Source organism: Mustelus asterias, chromosome 15 (assembly GCF_964213995.1).
Source record: "Mustelus asterias chromosome 15, sMusAst1.hap1.1, whole genome shotgun sequence".
Taxonomy (NCBI): domain Eukaryota; kingdom Metazoa; phylum Chordata; class Chondrichthyes; order Carcharhiniformes; family Triakidae; genus Mustelus; species Mustelus asterias.
In genome coordinates this window covers 55,952,536-55,973,180 of record NC_135815.1, presented here as the reverse complement: position 1 = coordinate 55,973,180, position 20,645 = coordinate 55,952,536, and the positions used below count along the sequence as shown (strand labels likewise).

General features: G+C 42.2%; 1 protein-coding gene across 9 annotated transcripts in view; it reads right to left on the bottom strand.

Annotated features, from left to right (window-relative positions):
• sanbr (SANT and BTB domain regulator of CSR) overlaps positions 1–20,645 on the bottom strand; it is a 149,080-nt gene that overhangs the window by 6,965 nt on the left and 121,470 nt on the right. For all 9 annotated transcript variants that reach the window (XM_078229914.1, XM_078229910.1, XM_078229908.1 and 6 more), the window contains 2 exons: positions 16,382–16,473; positions 1,044–1,135 (listed from right to left, as the gene is read on the bottom strand). In XM_078229914.1, coding sequence (XP_078086040.1) covers positions 1,044–1,135; positions 16,382–16,473 — 184 coding nt within the window. The remainder of the gene's footprint in view (positions 1–1,043; positions 1,136–16,381; positions 16,474–20,645) is intronic.

Sequence of the window (20,645 nt, the reverse complement as noted above, 5' to 3'; positions counted from 1 at the left end):
TCTTACCAAAAACATTTCAAGTTAAATGAGCATGAAAACGGGAGAGAACCATGCCCATTTTTTCGGCGATAAAAATATTAAAATCTTATGCTACTTAGAAAAAAAATTAGGCAAAGTGTAACTTGCGCCAGTAGGGGGAGTGGACGGAGTCTATTCACACTGGGAAACCGGCTGCTGACTGAAAGGGTGCCATTGCGCATGATCTCCCAGTGCACTGTGTAAATTGTACACAGTCAGTGCACTGAGATATATCTCAATCCTTCACCACCCCGATTGCACCCCTTTCACCACCCCCCCCTCGCCTGACTGCCACCTCTCCCCTCACCCCCACTCCAGTCAATCGTCGCCTCAATGATATTTGATTGCAGAGTGCGCAGCTCCCCACGCACAGTCTTCTTTTCAGGCCCTACCCCCTCCAGTTAGGCCCCACATCCTCCCCTCAGGCCCTGCCCCATGCCCAATAGGCAGTGCCAGGTGCCAGACTGGCACTGTCCCCTTTGTCTCCAATCACTTGGGGGGCCTCAATGGCCTCCAGTCCCACTGGCGAGACCATCATGTTTGGTCCCCGATGCTGGGGAGCTTCCGTGATCCACGCCAGTGAGGACCTACATTGAGGCTGTTAAGGCAAGTGAGCCTGGACAATCCCATCCTGGGCTCACCAATAATATTTAAATTTGGATTAAATAATTAAAATCAGGGTGTGACGCTGATCACGCTGGCAATCCAGTGCTGGTATCATGAGAGGTGAGAAACCTGGACACTAACCTAGTTTTTTGCCTCTCTCACGATCCTTCTGGCATGACAAACCAGTAAGATTGCCCCCTTAGAATGAGACTGTACGTATAATTAAAATAGAATTAATGTAGGCCACGATATATGAAACTGAATGTAGAAATTTAACATGCAATACATATTTACTTTTAAACATTCAAAGCAATGAGTATTGTTCCTCAGTTTCTAAATTGGATCATTTGAAGACCACAGTTAAAAAGGTTTTTAGACAATAACTGTACTATGTGAATTCTTTACTTAAACCGATTTACCTTGTATTTTGTGATGAATTATTCGGACGAGAAGTTGTTGGTGAACAGGCTTTAAGCTGGGATTCCAATCTGCAATAAATGCCACCAGCAAACTGTAAAAAATGAATTATATTTTAAATTAGTGAAGATTATGGGCTTATCGAGCTATAGCATTTACATTGTATTACATAGTATTTGCAAACTAGAAACAGGACATTCGGCCCAAAGATCCATGCTCCAAGCAAGCTACCTCCCACTCTTCTTCATCTAACACCATCAATATATCCTTCCATTCCTTTTTTCCTCATGGTTATGCAATTTCTCCACAAATGTTGTTGGTTTCAGCTAGTCCTCATGGTCGCAGATTTCATATTCTAACCACTCTCTGGGCAAAAAAGTTTCTCCTAAATTTCCTATTGGTTTTATTGGTGACTGGTGGCCCCCATTTCTGATCTTCTCAAGTGAGAACATCTTCTTTACATATACTCTGTTAAACCCTTTCATATGGTGGAGGGGCCGAATGACCTATTCCTGTTACTATTTCTTATGGTCTTATAATCTTAAATACCTTGATCAGAACATGTCTCTATCTTCTCTTTTCTAGATTAAATACCAACTTGTTCAATCTTTCCTGATGGGTATAAATTCTCAGTTTTGGTAGCATCCTAGCAAATTCTTTTCACATCTTCTACAGTCTCTATGTCCCCACAGTGCAGAAGGAGCCCATCAGGACTGCACCAACTCTCCTACAGAGCATCTTACCCCATTCCCGTAACCCACACATTTACCCCACCAATCCCCCTAACCTACACATTTTGGGACACTATGGGGCAATTTAACATGGTCAATCCACTTAACCTGCACATCTTTGAACTATGGGAGGAAACCGGAGTACCCAGAGGAAACCTCATGCAGACACGGGGAGAACGCACAAATTCCAAACAGTCACCCAAGGCTGGGATCAAACCCAAGTCCCTGGTGCTGTGAGGCAGCAGTGCTAATTACTGTGCCACCCCACATATATGGAGACCAGAACTTCAGGTCTGGCCTAACCAAGGTTCTATACAAGTTTGAGCCAACTTCTCTGCTTTTCAATTTTATGCTAGTTTCTGTCAACTTCCTGTCTCAATAGATACTGACTGCGAAATCAAGGTATTTTAGTTACTTTCCCATTCTGCAATGTTAGTGGCATAAGGATACAATAATTGTTTGTGCCATAAGTGGTTCAGGTATAAATCAGAGTGTCAGGCAATAAAGCCCGTGTAAGTATTGATCCTTGAAACTCTTATTTTTCTCTCTCTTCAAGCTCTTTAGCACCCTGATGCAATGTAATCCTTCAATGTAGCCTGTTGTTCACACACTTTCCCAGTATCAAAGTTAAAGGTTTTCAAATCTTCTTGCAAACATTTTTTTAAACTCAATAGATTGTCACAGTAGCCTTTCAGCATCTGCAAGTTGTTCACACAAGAGACTCTTTGAACATGACAACCTACACCAGAAATAGATGATCAAGCCACCTTTGTGTGAAGTGTTAGCTGACTTGGCAATTTAGTATCAAGTACTTCGAAGTCTGGAATTTTACCTTCCATTTAACACTCAAAATTCACTGAAGACAATGAGAATTAAAAGCATTGAAACTTTGTCATGCCTGCTTGAGGCATATATAGGATATGTGTATCCTAATAAATGCTATGCAGCCAGGCCAGAAAAAGCTGAAAAATCTCAGCAGGCCAGACAGCATCTGTGAGGTATTCTCACCTAGACTCGAAACATTGGCCCCATTCTCTCCCCACAGAGGCTGTCAGACCTGCTGAGATTTTCCAGCTTTTTCTGTTTTTATTTCAGATTCCAGCATCCGCAGTATTTTGCTTTTATCTATGTAATTTAAGTTTTGCCGGTGTCCATTTGTGTGTGGATTTTGGTTATTGTTCCTGACCCAAGCCCATCACATTAATTTACAACCTGTTCCATGTTTCTCTTTACCCCCCCTCCCCAATCCAAGACCCATTTCTCCTCTTGTCATGCCCCCCCCTTTTAGCTCTCCCCTCTTTGGTACTGTTCTTCCAGCACTTCCTTCAATACTCCTTAACCTTCCTACTCCAGCTGCCTGTCTAAGGTTTGACTGCCTCTTAAATAAGTCCACAGTTTCTTTCTTGGCATCCCCTATAGAATGCATCAAAGAGCTCATCATTGCTTCGTTACAAGTGACAACCTCAATCGTTCCATTCTACTTTCTTGCTAAACCTTCTGCCTCATAAAGCTTCTGGAAACTGATCTTGCTAATCTGCTCTGTGTCAAACTTGTTCATCCCAGTGTCCATCTTGTGAACTCTGCCAGTGATCAGCTATCATCACCCCTTTCAGCATCTCTCTGCAGAATATCTGTCCACTTGTGAACAAGAACTTTGCCATCCAATGGATAATTGCATTATCATGGCCTTGACAGAAACCTGACCTCTGTGCTCAGCAGCTTCTCATCCTCAGTGATTTCAATCACCATTTCAATTTATCATTATCTCTCGCCTCGTGTGTTCATTACTCTCCTGTCTACCTTTAATCCTCCCTACAGCTTCACTATTCCCATTGTATTAATCGCAGATAAGACCATCTCTGGTCAATTCCTTGAATGTCCACCCACATCTACCTTCTATGACTGAAGCCCATTCACTCTGCATCTGTCCTGAAAAAAATTTCACAACTCTCACAACCGTCTAGTCTTTAGCCACCCATTCACCTTGATATTTCTATTGCTACTGATCTGCTCAACTGCACACTCGCTTCCACTTTCAGGGCTCTAGGCCCCATTAAAATCACTGCACACACTAGGCCTTTCCCATTTCCTCAGTATAGCCCTCACCCCCATGCCATATAGTCTTAGGTCTAAGGCAGCAGTCTCCAAATAGTTGACAGGAGCCCTGGAGTCTCAAAGTTGATTGTCATTGGCGACCGAACTGCTGCCAAAAACGCGTGAGACTCTGGCTTTCCGTGATGACGAGCGATTCAGCTCACTGACTGCCGAATCGTGGACTAAACTGGGTGAAGACAAAATGATGAGCAAGGAGCCAGAGACCTCCAAGAGGGAAAAGGACCTACCATTTACACCAAGATCAGGAAAGTGAATTTCTTTTTACGAATGTCAAAGGCAATGTCAAAGGCAATTCTGTCAACAGAATAAAAGCCTTGAGTAAATTTCAAGAAAATTTCCTTTAAACAGCGTCATTCAGATAAGGTAAGTTGGGGAGTTAAAGGGAATGTTGAAAGTTCAGCAGTCACTCTTTTCAAAACCTGTGGCGAAAGGCAAGGCTAACAAAAATGCATCTTTTCATATTAGCTATCTGCTGGCAAAACATAAGAAACAGGTCACTGAAGGCTAAATTATCAAGGAGGCTGTGATGGGTTGCTTGTTCAAAGATTTTAAAAACAAAGGTAAAATTATGACAGCCAACAAGAGCCTAAAGTAACCAGAAAGGTGGAATTGTTGTCTGAGGATGGGTCTCAGCAAATACACCAAGACTGATCAGTCTGTGAATGTTTTCTCACTGCAGTTTGATGAGTCAGTAGATATGATGCATTTGGCCCAGAAAACAAAGATGCAACAACAAAGAAGGACTTCCTCACTCTCTTGCTCACTCTTGACTATGTCTACAACCAACTTAAACAGTATTCAACTGAGAAAAACATTCCGATCAAGAAACTGATATCAATTACAACTGATGATGCACCATCAGTGCTGGGTGTCAACACAGGTTTTGTAGCACTTCGCAGAAATGATCCTGAATTCCCCTTCCTTTGTCGATTACCACTGTGTTATCCAGCAACAAGCGCTGGCAAGCAAGATTATTGACTTTTTTCATGTAATGGCTGTTGTTGTGAAGATCGTCAACTCTTGTGCTCGAGTTCTGCAACATCACTTGTTCAAATCATTACTCGATGAGCTTGATGCCACCTACGTTGAGCTAATCCTTCATGCAGGTCTGAGGTGGTTAAGTTGAGGAAAAGTCCCCCAGAGAGTTTTAGATCTGCTTCCTGAAATTGTCATCTTTCTTAAATCAAGAAATGAGGTGTACAGCGAGCTGTCAGATGTGTGTTTGCTAGACTTGGCGCTTCTTACCAACAAGTGCAAAATTGAATGAGCTGAACCATGAACTGCAGGGGAGGGATAGAGACTTGTCACACATGATCAGTGCAGTGAATGTGTTCAAGTTGAAACTGGGCTTGTGGTCCTCCCAGTTAAAGAACAAAATTACTGAGCACTTCCCAAATCTAGAAAAAAATCCAACAACAGGTCAGACAGAAAGGGCTCCATCCAAACAAACTGGAAAAGAAATTCAGATGATTTCAGGAGTTAGACAAGATAGAACAAATTATGTTTGTCTCAAATCCTTTTCTTCAATGGATATCAGAGAACTGACAGCAAAGTTTCAGCAGGTGTTCAAAAAAGCAGTGGACTTGACATAGAAATAATCACTATGCAAAATGACACAGCTGAAAGCTAGGTCAACGGACAAAGACTTTTGGGGACTTGTAGAGAGAAATATCCTCTTCTGACATTGTATGCACTCAAGGTGAACGCCTACTTTGGCTCCACATACCTCTGTGAGATGGCTTTGACCTTTTGACTTCCAAAAGGCCTTTGACAAGGTGCCTCACGGGAGACTGCTGAGTAAAATAAGGGCCCATGGTATTTGAGGCAAGGTACTAACATGGATTGACGATTGGCTGTCAGACAGAAGGCAGAGAGTTGGGATAAAAGGTTCTTTCTCAGAATGGCAACCGGTGACAAGTGGTGTCCCGCAGGGTTCAGTGTTGGGGCCACAGCTGTTCTCTTTATATATTAACGATCTAGATGACGGGACTGGGGGCATTCTGGCCAAGTTTGCCGATGATACAAAGATAGGTGGAGGGGCAGGTAGTATTGAGGAGGTGGGGAGGCTGCAGAAAGATTTAGACAGTTTAGGAGAGTGGTCCAAGAAGTGGCTGATGAAATTCAACGTGGGCAAGTGCGAGGTCGTGCACTTTGGAAAAAAGAATAGAGGCATGGACTATTTTCTAAACGGTGACAAAATTCATAATGCTAAAGTGCAAAGGGACTTGGGAGTCCTAGTCCAGGATTCTCTAAAGGTAAACTTGCAGGTTGAGTCCATAATTAAGAAAGCAAATGTAATGTTGTCATTTATCTCAAGAGGCTTGGAATACAAAAGCAGGGATGTACTTCTGAGGCTTTATAAAGCACTGGTTAGGCCCCATTTGGAGTACTGTGAGCAATTTTGGGCCCCACACCTCAGGAAGGACATACTGGCACTGGAGCGGGTCCAGCGGAGATTCACACGGATGATCCCAGGAATGGTAGGCCTGACATACGATGAACGTCTGAGGATCGTGGGATTATATTCATTGGAGTTTAGGAGGTTGAGGGGAGATCTGATGAAGACTTACAAGATAATGAACGGCTTAGATAGGATGGACGTGGGGAAGTTGTTTCCATTAGCAGGGGAGACTAGGACGCAGGGGCACAGCCTTAGAATAAAAGGGAGTCACTTTAGAACAGAGATGAGGAGAAATTTCTTCAGCCAGAGAGTGGTAGGTCTGTGGAATTCATTGCCACAGAGGGCTGTGGAGGCCGAGACGTTGAGCGTCTTCAAGACAGAAATTGATAAATTCTTGATTTCTCGAGGAATTAAGGGCTATGGGGAGAGAGCGGGTAAATGGAGTTGAAATCAACCATGATTGAATGGTGGAGTGGACTCGGTGGGCCGAATGGCCTTACTTCCGCTCCTATGTCTTATGGTCTAAATGAAAATCATCAAGTTCAAGTTTCACATTCGTCTCTCAGATGCCCATCTGATGGAGTGTATGAAACTGGCTATCTCACTATGATGTGGAGATGCCGGCGTTGGACTGGGGTAAACACAGTAAGAAGTTTAACAACACCAGGTTAAAGTCCAACAGGTTTATTTGGTAGCAAAAGCCACACAAGCTTTCGAGGCTCTGAGCCCCTTCTTCAGGTGAGTGGGAATTCTGTTCACAAACAGAACTTATAAGACACAGACTCAATTTACATGAATAATGGTTGGAATGCGAATACTTACAACTAATCCAGTCTTTAAGAAACAAAACAATGGGAGTGGAGAGAGCATCAAGACAGGCTAAAAAGATGTGTATTGTCTCCAGACAAGACAGCCAGTGAAACTCTGCAGGTCCACGCAACTGTGGGAGTTACAAATAGTGTGACATAAATTCTGATTCTAGGATCGCATGATAAAGACTCAGGAGGAAAAAAGCAGAAATATTTATGTGAAATAGTGTGACATAAACCCAATATCCCGGTTGAGGCCGTCCTTGTGTGTGCGGAACCTGGCTATCAGTTTCTGCTCCGCGACTCTGCGCTGTCGTGTGTCGCGAAGGCCGCCTTGGAGAACGCTTACCCGAATATCAGAGGCCGAATGCCCGTGACCGCTGAAGTGCTCCCCAACAGGAAGAGAACAGTCTTGCCTGGTGATTGTCGAGCGGTGTTCATTCATCCGTTGTCGCAGCGTCTGCATAGTTTCCCCAATGTACCATGCCTCGGGACATCCTTTCTTGCAGCGTATCAGGTAGACAACGTTGGCCGAGTTGCAAGAGTATGTACCGTGTACCTGGTGGATGGTGTTCTCACGTGAGATGATGGCATCTGTGTCGATGATCCGGCACGTCTTGCAGAGGTTGCTGTGGCAGGGTTGTGTGGTGTCTTGGTCACTGTTCTCCTGAAGGCTGGGTAGTTTGCTGCGGACAATGGTCTGTTTGAGGTTGTGCGGTTGTTTGAAGGCAAGAAGTGGGGGTGTGGGGATGGCCTTGGCGAGATGTTCGTCTTCATCAATGACATGTTGAAGGCTCCGGAGGAGATGCCGTAGCTTCTCCGCTCCGGGGAAGTACTGGACAACGAAGGGTACTCTGTCCACTGTGTCCCGTGTTTGTCTTCTGAGGAGGTCGGTGCGGTGCGGAACAAGACTTCTTCACCGCACGGGACCTTCAACCGGTGCTATACACTAGATACATCGATGACATTTTCTTCCTTTGGACTCATGGTGAACAATCACTGAAACAACTCTATGATGACATCAACAAGTTCCATCCCACCATCAGGCTCACCATAGACTACTCTCCGGAATCGGTTGCATTCTTGGACACGCGCATCTCCATTAAGGACGGTCACCTCAGCACCTCACTGTACCGCAAGCCCACGGATAACCTCACGATGCTCCACTTCTCCAGCTTCCACCCTAAACACGTTAAAGAAGCCATCCCCTACGGACAAGCCCTCCGTATACACAGGATCTGCTCGGATGAGGAGGATCGCAACAGACACCTCCAGACGCTGAAAGATGCCCTCATAAGAACAGGATATGGCGCTAGACTCATTGATCAACAGTTCCAACGCGCCACAGCGAAAAACCGCACCGACCTCCTCAGAAGACAAACACGGGACACAGTGGACAGAGTACCCTTCGTTGTCCAGTACTTCCCCGGAGCGGAGAAGCTACGGCATCTCCTCCGGAGCCTTCAACATGTCATTGATGAAGACGAACATCTCGCCAAGGCCATCCCCACACCCCCACTTCTTGCCTTCAAACAACCGCACAACCTCAAACAGACCATTGTCCGCAGCAAACTACCCAGCCTTCAGGAGAACAGTGACCAAGACACCACACAACCCTGCCACAGCAACCTCTGCAAGACGTGCCGGATCATCGACACAGATGCCATCATCTCACGTGAGAACACCATCCACCAGGTACACGGTACATACTCTTGCAACTCGGCCAACGTTGTCTACCTGATACGCTGCAAGAAAGGATGTCCCGAGGCATGGTACATTGGGGAAACTATGCAGACGCTGCGACAACGGATGAATGAACACCGCTCGACAATCACCAGGCAAGACTGTTCTCTTCCTGTTGGGGAGCACTTCAGCGGTCACGGGCATTCGGCCTCTGATATTCGGGTAAGCGTTCTCCAAGGCGGCCTTCGCGACACACGACAGCGCAGAGTCGCGGAGCAGAAACTGATAGCCAGGTTCCGCACACACAAGGACGGCCTCAACCGGGATATTGGGTTTATGTCACACTATTTCACATAAATATTTCTGCTTTTTTCCTCCTGAGTCTTTATCATGCGATCCTAGAATCAGAATTTATGTCACACTATTTGTAACTCCCACAGTTGCGTGGACCTGCAGAGTTTCACTGGCTGTCTTGTCTGGAGGCAATACACATCTTTTTAGCCTGTCTTGATGCTCTCTCCACTCCCATTGTTTTGTTTCTTAAAGACTGGATTAGTTGTAAGTATTCGCATTCCAACCATTATTCATGTAAATTGAGTCTGTGTCTTATAAGTTCTGTTTGTGAACAGAATTCCCACTCACCTGAAGAAGGGGCTCAGAGCCTCGAAAGCTTGTGTGGCTTTTGCTACCAAATAAACCTGTTGGACTTTAACCTGGTGTTGTTAAACTTCTTACTATCTCACTATGACCCAGACTTCACAGCACTCACAGGTAGTGTGCAAACAGGTGTTATGTATAAATGCATACATAAATAAATACATACATAAATACATTTTGGAGGAGTTTTAGTAAAGTCATTTTGTTTTAAAGAGTAGATCTCGTGCTGCATTTCGATGCTAAAAGTGATCTTGTGCTTAAAAGGAATCAAATGGAAATGGCAGTCAACTGATTTAGCCAATCTACACCAGGTCAGGCTGAACCACAAAGCACTAACAGGTTCTGATTGTGTCTGCCAAAACTGCTCAAAATCCCAGGATCATCCTGGAATTCACCTGCTTCTCTTCAACTGTAAATCATCTTCTTAAATCTTATTCCATGTCTCCTCTATCCTCACCTCGAACATATGTAGGAAGTCCATGGATTCCTATATTACCAAAGATTAAGACTATCCATTCACCTGCCTTTGCTGTTTTCCTTTCTTCCCCTAGCCCACCAGGCCAAATTTCCTATAAGGATTCCCTTCTGCCCTAGTCAAAACTTGTATCTTTTTCTTCTTTCTTTCCTATCTCCCATCATGCCCTCTCCGAGTTCACCAAGTCTACAAGATTCACCTCCTGCTCTTTCGACCCTATTCCCCCTAAACTACCAGCTACCCAATTTCATTTCTTGGCTCTCATGTTGGCTGATATGTTAACAAGTACTGTCCCCCTGTCATTCAAGTCTGCAGTCTTCATCCATCTCCTTAAAAAACAAACAAACCTCATTCCCCGTTCTTGCAAACTACTGCCTCAATTCCAACTTCCCTTTCTTCTCTAAAGTCCTTGTGAATGTATTATCATCTCACAAATCCATGCCAATCTTTCTCGAACTCCATGTTTGAATTCCTCGGTCACATTACCAAGATGGCGCATATCAAAGTCACAAATGATATTCTACATGACTGTGACAAAGATAAACTATCCTTCTTGCCCCGTGTCCGTTGATCCTCCTCCAAGGCCTCTCCACCATCGTCCAACTTGGTGGGACTTTACTTGTATGAATCTACTCAAAATCTGAGTCACCCTGCAGTGGTTTCTCACCCCACACCGTAATCTCTGATATCTCCCACCATCTATAATTTCTATTTCTCACATATATGCTGACTCTTGGTAACATCAACCAAAAACATGTCACCTTCCACATGTATGCTGGTGACATCCATCATCCAATTTCTACATCAACACCAGTCTCAACCCCTTCATTGTCTCTGAATTGTTGTACCACTCGTCCAACATCCAGCACTGGATGAGCAGAAATTTTATCCACCTAAATAATGGGAAGACTGAAGCCATTGTTTTTCATTCCTTCTACAAATGTTCCTAACCACCAAATTTATTCTCTTCTCTGGCAACCGTCTGAGGCTGAATCAGTTGATCACAAACTGTGTCAGACTTGACTTCAAGTTGAGCCTACAACCACACATCGGTGTCATCACTAAGACGACCATAACATTGCCCAACTCCGCCCCTGCCTCAGTTCATCTGCTGCTGAAACTCTCATCCATACCCTTGTTACCTCTAGACTTGACTATTTCTAGCCAGCTTAAACCTTCCTCCATAAATCTGAGATCATCCAAGACTCTGCTGCCCATGTCCAAATTTTCACCAAGCCTCATTCATCCATCACCCATGTGCTTCCAGTTAAGTAACAACTCTATTTTAAAATGTCATTGTTTTCAAATCCTTCTAATCCTGGCTTTCTAACTGAAATATACAAGATTCTGAGGGGACTTAGTAGGGTACATGTTGAGAGGATATTTCCTCTTGTAAGGCAATCCAGAACTCAGGGGCCACAAGTTAAAAATAAGGAGTCACAAATCATTTACGACTGAGATCAGGAGGAATTTCTTCTCTCAGAGGGCCATTAGTCTTTGGAATTCTCTTCCCCAGAGAGTATTGATTAAATTCAAGCCACAGTTTGACAAATTTCTGACCTATAAGGGAGTCAAGAGTTATGGAGACAAGTAAGAAAGTTAAGGCCACAATCAGGACCGCCATGATCTTACTGAATGGTGGAACAGGCTTGATGGGCTGTATTACCTACTCTTGCTCCTATTTCTTTTGATCTCCCTATCTGCGTAACCTCCTCCACACAATCCTGTGAGATATTTGCATTAAATCATCCAAAAAAATGCCAGTTTTCTTGAAAAAAGAGCAGTGATCTATTAACAAAAATAGTTAAATAAAATTATGAAAGATTTTGATAGAGTGGATAGAGATAGAATGTTTCTATTTGTAGAAAGATCATAACTAGAGGCCATCAATGTAAGATAATCATCAAGAAATACAATAGGGAACTCGGTAAAAATTTCATTATCCAAAATGTGGTGAGAATTTGGAACCCACGACTACAGGGAGTATTTGAAGCAAACATTTTTGATGCATTTAAAAGCAAGCTAGATGAGCATATAAAGAAGAAAGGGTGTTCTGATGATAGATTTAGATTAGCAAAGATGGGAGGTGGTCGAGTGGAGCACAAATGCCGGCATTTATTAGTTGGACCAAATGGACTATTTAGGTCTTGGATCCTATGTAATTCCCTAATTCTGGTTTCCTGAGCATCCCCAATTTTAACTCACATCATTGATATGACTCTTTAGTTGTCTGGGCCCAAAATGTTGGCATTTCCCCCCTAAAATGTCACCACCTCTCTTCCTTCCTTCAAGGCATTCTTTAAAATCTTTTCGTTTTGAAACATTTTGTCATCTTCCTTAATATCTCTTCCTGTAGTTTGGTGTCATTTTAAAAAATATTTCATCTGCATTTTATCACAATTTAGATGCTACACAAATGCAAATTGTTGTTGGTCCAGGTTTCAATATCATATAGCAGCATAGCCAGAACAGAGATTTATTCATTTCCAATTATTATACACATGCCCAGTTAATTCACTGAATATGGTTCCTGCATTTCTGAACATAGAATTTGGTTGGTCATTTAGAGAGGAATTAACAGGTAATATTAATCCTACATTAATTAGGGCGGCACGGTAGCACAGTGGTTAGCATTGCTGCTTCACAGCTCCAGGGTCCCGGGTTCGATTCCCGGCTCGGGTCACTGTCTGTGTGGAGTTTGCACATTCTCCTCGTGTCTGCGTGGGTTTCCTCCGGGTGCTCCGGTTTCCTCCCACAGTCCAAAGATGTGCAGGTTAGGTTGATTGGCCAGGTTAAAAAAAAAAAAATTGCCCCTTAGAGTCCTGTGATGTGTAGGTTAGAGGGATTAGCGGCTAAAAATATGTGGGGGTAGGGCCTGGGTGGGATTGTGGTCGGTGCAGACTCGATGGGCCGAATGGCCTCCTTCTGCACTGTAGGGTTTCTATGTTTCTTTACATAGCAAAATGTCTACATGGTGTTAGCTATTGAAAATCTTACTGCCGTAAACATACCTTGTGCAATTATCACTGACCTGCTTTTCATATTGCTGATGATGCAGTATTTGTGACACAAAGATTGTCTTAATAGGTGTTTGTACAGTTTTATACTGAAGATAACTTTATCTGCATACATTCTGCTATGGTGAAATTTCTATGATTACCAGTTGTGAGTTTCTTACATTGGGTAATCATAACTTTTGCTTTGGAACATAATTCACAAGTAAAATAATCCAAATATAAAGGAACTACTGGAAAGATTTGTGGTACAACACAAAATATTTTAATATAGTGTTAGGAAACCAAAGGTCGTTTTAAGGGATTTACATTTGTATGGGTAAACTTTAGAAATAAGGTATAGTTTTAGGTAGGTTTCATTTAATGTTTCTGTGCCTGCAAGAGAGTTGTAGTTAGATTTCATGCTGAACAAAAGTGTTTGTCTATGTGGGGGTTAGTTTCAATTCCAGCTGAGGTTCTATTGTGATAGAGAGCGCTACGCAAGAAGAATAAATACCATTGCTTAGTAACTAGGGGACTGTAATGTAAATCAAACAGCTTCTTTTGTTCCTTAGTTTTTAGTTGAAAGCTAGCAGCAGTTGCAGGAAGTTGGAGACTGGGAAGGAGCTAGAAAGCAGCTCTCCTCAAAGCTGTACATGGAGTAATATGCAAGAAAGCCTGATCCAGTGGGACAGTCCAGAGACCCAGCGAACTGTGACAGAAAGAAGATTTCAGAAAACTGAAGTTAAATCAACAATAACTTAAGGAAGAGGGGACCAAGTGCTCAGAGTTAAAAAGACAATTGCATTTACCTAGATTTAAAGTAGGGAGCAAACTTTCAGAGATAACTGAAATGTTTAAAGTAATTTTAATAAGAATTAAGGACTTTAAAGTTAAAGCAATTGGAGCCAGGGTTCCATTCTAGGAGTGTCCTGTCCAGTTATAACGTCAACTGGGATCATAAAAATAGGAAATAGTGGGCCCAATCTTCCGTGGAGTGACAATAACCATCGGATTTCCATTCCTATTGGTTAGTTTATCCAATGAATAGTTAAACTGGACAGACCAAGCAATTCCCATGTCTGAAGAAGTGGTTAGGGCAATACAACTAGCCTCAGCAGACCTGAATTAGAAGAGGGAAAGTCAAACAGATTTGCTGTTCCCAATTGCTATCCTCTCTTGCACGAATGCATGAATGAAGTGACAGGATTGGTATCGGCTCAGCTGTCTCCTGTAGTCCTTCCAGTTCACAGAATAATATGGACAATTAGCAAACAGCCAATGTTTTCGGGGGGTGGGGGAGGTGGCAAGAGAAAAATAGATCACTAACTCTGCAAACTTATTGTAATTCTGATTATGCTATCCGGGAAATACAAATGTGACAGTGGATTAATGTGGCACTGAGGAAACGTTTACATGCTTAGAAATTGCGGAAACAGGGACGTTACCAGGGACGTGACGGCAGTAGGCTTCTCACATACAAAAACAGCACTGAATGACTTTAAAGTATTATGGAAATTGATGGGGGGTAGTATAGAATTCTAGTATCAGGCCCTTCATTTTAGTTTTACCATAATAAGTAAACCAGGTTAAGATAATTATAAAGTGCCCTATATATGTATAGTAAGAATTCACAATGTGCCTGGAGCAATATATGCAAAGGTATTATAAATTGCAACAGTATTATAAACTGTATATCCATAAATTAACCAAGTATTATAAGCCTAAACTGTATTTTCAACCCTGTCTTGTGCACCTTGGCCAACTTCATTCTGAATGCAGCATGATGGGAAACACTGTGATAGACAGGCCAAATTCTATTAATACAATGGAGCACAGAAAGGCAGCTTCTCTTATCTGTTTTTGGATATGCAAGAGGCAAGTTTAATCACAGGCCTGGTATGTAAGGGAATGGATTCGTTCATGGGTAGCAAGGCTGGAGCAGTCTCTCAAGCTGATAAAGGAGGCCCAGGTTCCAGCAAAAGAGTGACTCCTTTCACCAATTAAAAATCACAGATGTTAATAATGGCCTTGGTTACTGGTAATGACGTGGGTTAGGTTTCCTAGGTAAAGGGGAAGGAACCTACATGGGCAATAAGCTAATAAGCTCCTATTCCTGTTGACTGGAGAACGTTATTGGCTAAGGTAATAATGTTGAATATTGTGATTGGGCCCTCCAGTCTGATTGACGAGATTAGGCGGGATATTGAAATGTTAAGAATAATATAATAATTTTACGGGGCAATATTAGGTCAGCGAGCAGTCATCCCTCAATGACTGTGTCTCTCTTCTGATGCATGCATTAGCAAATAATTCCTTTTCGTTCTTTAAATATATGCTGTCTTTTGCAGTCTATGTATTGGTTGAGTGACGGCACCCCAAGGAGAACACCCTTCAGAAAATTCTTCTTACAGAAATGTGTGGCATTTAATGCAATATAATTTAACAAGATGAGGTAATAATATGTATCCATTAGATATGATAATCAGCATAGCATGGAATTAAGCCTATACATATCCTTAAACTATTATATTTGCTGACAAAGAAGGAAGGTGAGAATTCAATTAGTCTTTAAACCTTTTTTTTTGCTATTCTTAAAGATATGCTGAACCTGTCTTAAACCAACTTAAGTTCTCATTCTCTGAATGGGAACCAAATTTTAAAGCCTATACCAGTTGTACACCAGTATACAAGTAGCTGAGTGTACATGAAAGAGTTTTCTTGTTTCAAAATTTTCTTGTTAGGAATATGACCTAGGTGAAGACCCCTTTAAACTTATCTGGTCACTTAAAAACAAGTGTATCGACAACAGGGCACAACAATGGTCCTTTACTTCCACTCCCCCCACCCAAAATGCATCTTTCTATTAAGATGAGCCAATGCACAGATAGCCTCAAATCAAATTAATGGGAAATGTTGCTGTTACAAAAGGAAATTAATAAGTCACACTCTTCAAGAGTTTATTAGAAGGAGTTCTTTAGAAGGATGAGATGGGATCTTATTGAAACTTACAGGGTACTGCAAGGCCTGGATAGAGTGGACGTGGAGAGGATGTTTCCACTAATAGGAAAAACTAGAATCAGAGGGCACAACCTTAGGCTAAAAGGATGATCCTTTAAAACAGAGATGAGGAAGAATTTCTTCAGCCAGAGAGTGGTGAATCTGTGGAACTCTTTGCCACAGAAGGCTATGGAGGCCAGGTCATTGAGTGTCTTTAAGACAAAGATAGATAGGTTCTTGATTAATGAGGGGATTAGGGGCTATGGGGAAAAGGCAGGAGAATGGGGATGAGAAAAATATCAGCCATGATTGAATGGTGGAGCAGACTCGATGGGCCGAGTGGCCTAATTCTGCTCCTATGTCTTATGGTCCAAGAGTTTATTTTTCCATCTAACTTCACAATTTGATTAAAAGAAAACCATTTAGGATCAGACACCCATGTCTTTTTGGACAATGCTATGAGAAAAACAGCTCACCTCTTTTCCTTCTTTTGCCTTGGTGCGATCAATTTTTTCTCCAAACCTTATTTTTGTCAGATGTCCAATTATTTCAACCATTCTTCGTTGATCTGAAATTTGCAAACTTGCATTAACTTCAAATAAATTGATATAGTGTTATGTTGTAAAAATGCAACAATGAATAATTACAGTTAAATAGAAAACAAAAACAACATGTCCAACTTTGATGCTGAGAATATTACAAAATTGCAGCAGGCTGAAAATTACTGAAAAAGCTGAGGATGCATAATTCTCTAGTATTTGTTTCTGGTACATGCTGTGATAGTCAAAGCTAAAATTTCCACATATATTCTAAAACTATTAATGATTATCTGAGGTTCCTACTGCCAAAGGTACACAATCTGTTATTTATATGGCCCAGGTTTTGTGATAATAATAGCGATGAGGCTCAGAAATTGTTACATCATTGGTTAAATCAGACAACAATGTTTAGTAGCCACAAATGTACAGTTAAACGCAACAATCTGGAGGTTGCTGTCAGAGATACTCAACTCCTCTACAGGAAAGTCTGTTTTAGTCCTCTCCAATAGATCTAGCAACAAAATGACTGCCCATTGGTACTGCACTAACGATGCTGAAAAAGTTAGGGCTGGTACATTCAGGAGCAAGTAAGTTTTTAACGGTGTGATAAGTGATAATTATTGAGAAGCAACCTTTCTGGCCCTGTGAACTTAATGTTACATGCGCAGAGCCTCATTCTGAATACTGAATTTGCAGTACAGAAACAGACCAGTTGCTTCAATTGGTATATGTTGGTGTTTATATCTCACTTGAACCTCCTCCAACCGCCCCTCATCTACACCTAACATATCTTGCTATTCCTTTTCCATTTTGTGATTAATATCAGTGTTGAGGTATTTTTAAAACTGTTATACTTTTTCTTCCTCCTCCTTTATCTCTCCCTTAATCTCATCTGCATATTCAGTTGTTTTTTGTTTTCTCTACAAGATTTGAACTGTTTTATACCTCCTGGTTGGAACTCTGCACATCTCAGTCAGGATTTTTCAATCTGAAGACAAGAACATAATAAAATTGAGCAGGAATAGGTCATTCGGTCCTTTGAGCTCACTCCGCTGTTCAATAATATCCTGGCTGACATCTACCTTAACTCCACATTTCTGCATGATCTCCATACACCTCAATTCCATTACAATTCAAAAATCATAGATCTCTGTCATGAATACACTCAACGACTTAGCATCTACAGCTAGACAATTCTAAAGATTCACAACATCAAGTGAAAACATTTCTCCTTATTGCAGACCTAAATGGCCTTATCCTGAAACTGAGACTAATTCTGGTTTCCACGGCTAGGGGAACAGTCTCCCAGTATCAAACCTATCAAAACCCTTAGAATTTTTTATTCTTTAATAAGATCATCTTTTATACTTCGCACATCCAGGGAATACATGGAATATATTTCTTAACCCAGCAATCAGTGTACTGAACATTCACTGCACTCCCTCTAAGCCAAGCATAAAACCTTCCTTAAGTAATGCGACCAAAACTGTACAAAGCTAGCATGCCATTTTTGCTTACTGTTTCTGCACGTTAACTTCCTGATTCATTGAACATCTACAGTGTAGAGAGTGACCATTCAGCCCATCAAGTCTGCACTGACTCTTCAACATAATATTTTATCCAGGCCCACCCCATCCCCGTAACCTCACGGATCTACCTCGCTAATCCCCTAACCTGCACAACTAGGGACACTAAGGGGCAATTTAGGTTGGCCATTCCACCCGACCCGCACATCTTTGGATTCATTTACAAAACCACTGTCCTTCTGGATCCAAACAATTTCCAGTCTCTATTTAAAAAGATTCTCATTTTTCATTTCTTCTCTCTCGATGGATAACTTCATAATTCTCAACATTTTATTCTATCTGCCATGTTCTTGCTAACTCACTTAAGCAGTTTATATTTTTTTGCAGCCTCTTTATCTCCTTCTCAACTGATTTTCCCATTTAGCTTTAAATCATTAGCAAACATGGATACATTATACTTGTTCCTTTCAGTTAAGCCAGTTAATAAAGATTGTAGATAGCTGAGGCCCCATTGATCCTTGTCTATGTGAAAATGACCTGCTCAATTCTATTCTGTTTTTGGTCTATTAACTAATCCTCAATCCATGTTAATATACTACCCCAATCTCATGAGGCCTAATTTTGTGTACTCCTCGTTATCTTGTCAGATTCTTTGAGACTCCATATCTACAGACTCTTCCCTGCTGGTTACAGCTTCATAAAAACTCCAACAGCGTAATTAAACATGATTTCTTTTTCATAATTCCATGTTTTTTATTGGGCCCAATTTTATCATTGCGTCACGCCCAAAAACTTAGTAAAGTCGGATGTGAGGTAATTAGCGTCCGCGTCTGCGCAGATGCCCACTTTACCAAGGCCCGAAAATGGCCGTGATCCGAACCGTGCCCGAAACGGGCACAATGGCGATTTAAATGCATTTGCATGCATTTAAATTGAATTAATGGGCTGCCCGCCTAACTTTACCAGCATTTCTCCATTGCGTTCGCCCGTCCAGATTCGGCACGAAACAGACATGCTCGACAAAAGTCTGTTTCAGGCGCTCCAGCTTTAGAAGAGATAAGTTCAGAGCTTCCAATGGCTCTCCAACTCAGATCGATGGCAGGGGCGGGGGGGGGGAAGCGGGCCAGATCATTCTCTGGTTGGGGGGAGGAGGGAAGACAGATGGTTCTCTGGTGGGGGGTGGGAGAGGGGAAGGGAGGGTGTGCTGGATCGCTCCCTGGGGGCGGGGGGGGGGGGGGGGGGGGGGGGGCTCGTGGGGGGAGGAGGCCAGATCGTTCTCTGGTGGGGGGGTGGGTGGATAAGGGGAACAGTTATGTTGTCAGGGTGGGGCGATGTCTGTGGGGGCCATCGCTCCTGTGCCATTTTATCCGCTTCTTGCGACCCGGGAGCGATGTGACAGGGGCACGTTTTTCAAATTTTTTTCACACTGTGCATGCGCAGTTCAAAGCTCTGATCGCAGCTGGAGCGTTTCGGGTGTGATAAGCCCCGCCCACAGCACAATTCAGACTTGTGATTTTTTTTTTCAGGCTGAGTGCGTATGGGGGCACCTGAGAACAGGTTTCCAAGTCGGATCTGAATTGCACCCAGATTCAGCACTTAGAATCAAAATGGTAAAATCGGGCCCATTATGTCCAATCACACGATGATTTTCTATACTCCTAAAAATAGATTCTAGCCTTTTCCTACTCCTGATATCAGACCAACTGATCTATAGTTCCCAGTTTTCTCTTTCCCTTCTTTCATGAATAGGGGGGGTTGTGTTCTTTACCTTCCAATCCACTGTTCTAATGATCCAGAGGCAAAACTCTGAGGACATGGGTTCAAATCTAGTTGATGGAATTTAAAATGAATTAATAAAATCTGGAATTGAAAACTGATCCAAGTATTGGTGACCATGAAACTATCATCGATTGTTGAGAAAACCCATCTGGTTCACTAATGTCCTTTAGGGAAGGAAATCTGCCATCCTTAGCTGGTCTGGCCTACATGTGACCCCAGAGCTACAGCAATGTGGTTGACTCCTAATTGCCCTCCAAAATGGCCCAGCAAGCCACCAGGTTCAAGGGCGACAAATGCTCGTTATCCCCACTTCCCGTAAAAGAATAAATAAAACTATAATTTCTCCTGTCTCTGGCTCACAGGGACCAACCTTTACTTTTCTTCAACTTTACATACCTGTGGAAGCTTTTACAATTTTATGTCTCTTGCTACTTTACTTTCATTCCTTCCTATATCAATTTCTCATTCAGCCTTTTTTGAAATCTAAAATGCTTCCAATATTCTTTTTTTGCAACATTTGAAGCCTCTGCGCCTTTAAGCAAATACTATCCTTAATTTTTTGTTAGTTACACTTGGATCACTTTTCCCATGGGTCCTTACTCCTTTAAGGGAATGCATATTTGTGACAATTTATAAATGAATTCTTAAAATTTTGCTATTGTTTATCTAGTGTCAATTTTTAAATCTATTTTTCCAATCTACCCTAATCAATGCAATTCTCATACCTACATAGTTTTGCTTTGTTCAAATATAAGAGTCTAGTTGTGAATGTAACAAAATTATACAAACTCAAATCTGAATTGCTGAAGAACCTTGCTGTTTCGTACCCTGCTCACAGACACTAAATATCCCCTGCATGGATGCTGTGCTGGAAAAGACACCAGATTAGAGGTAAT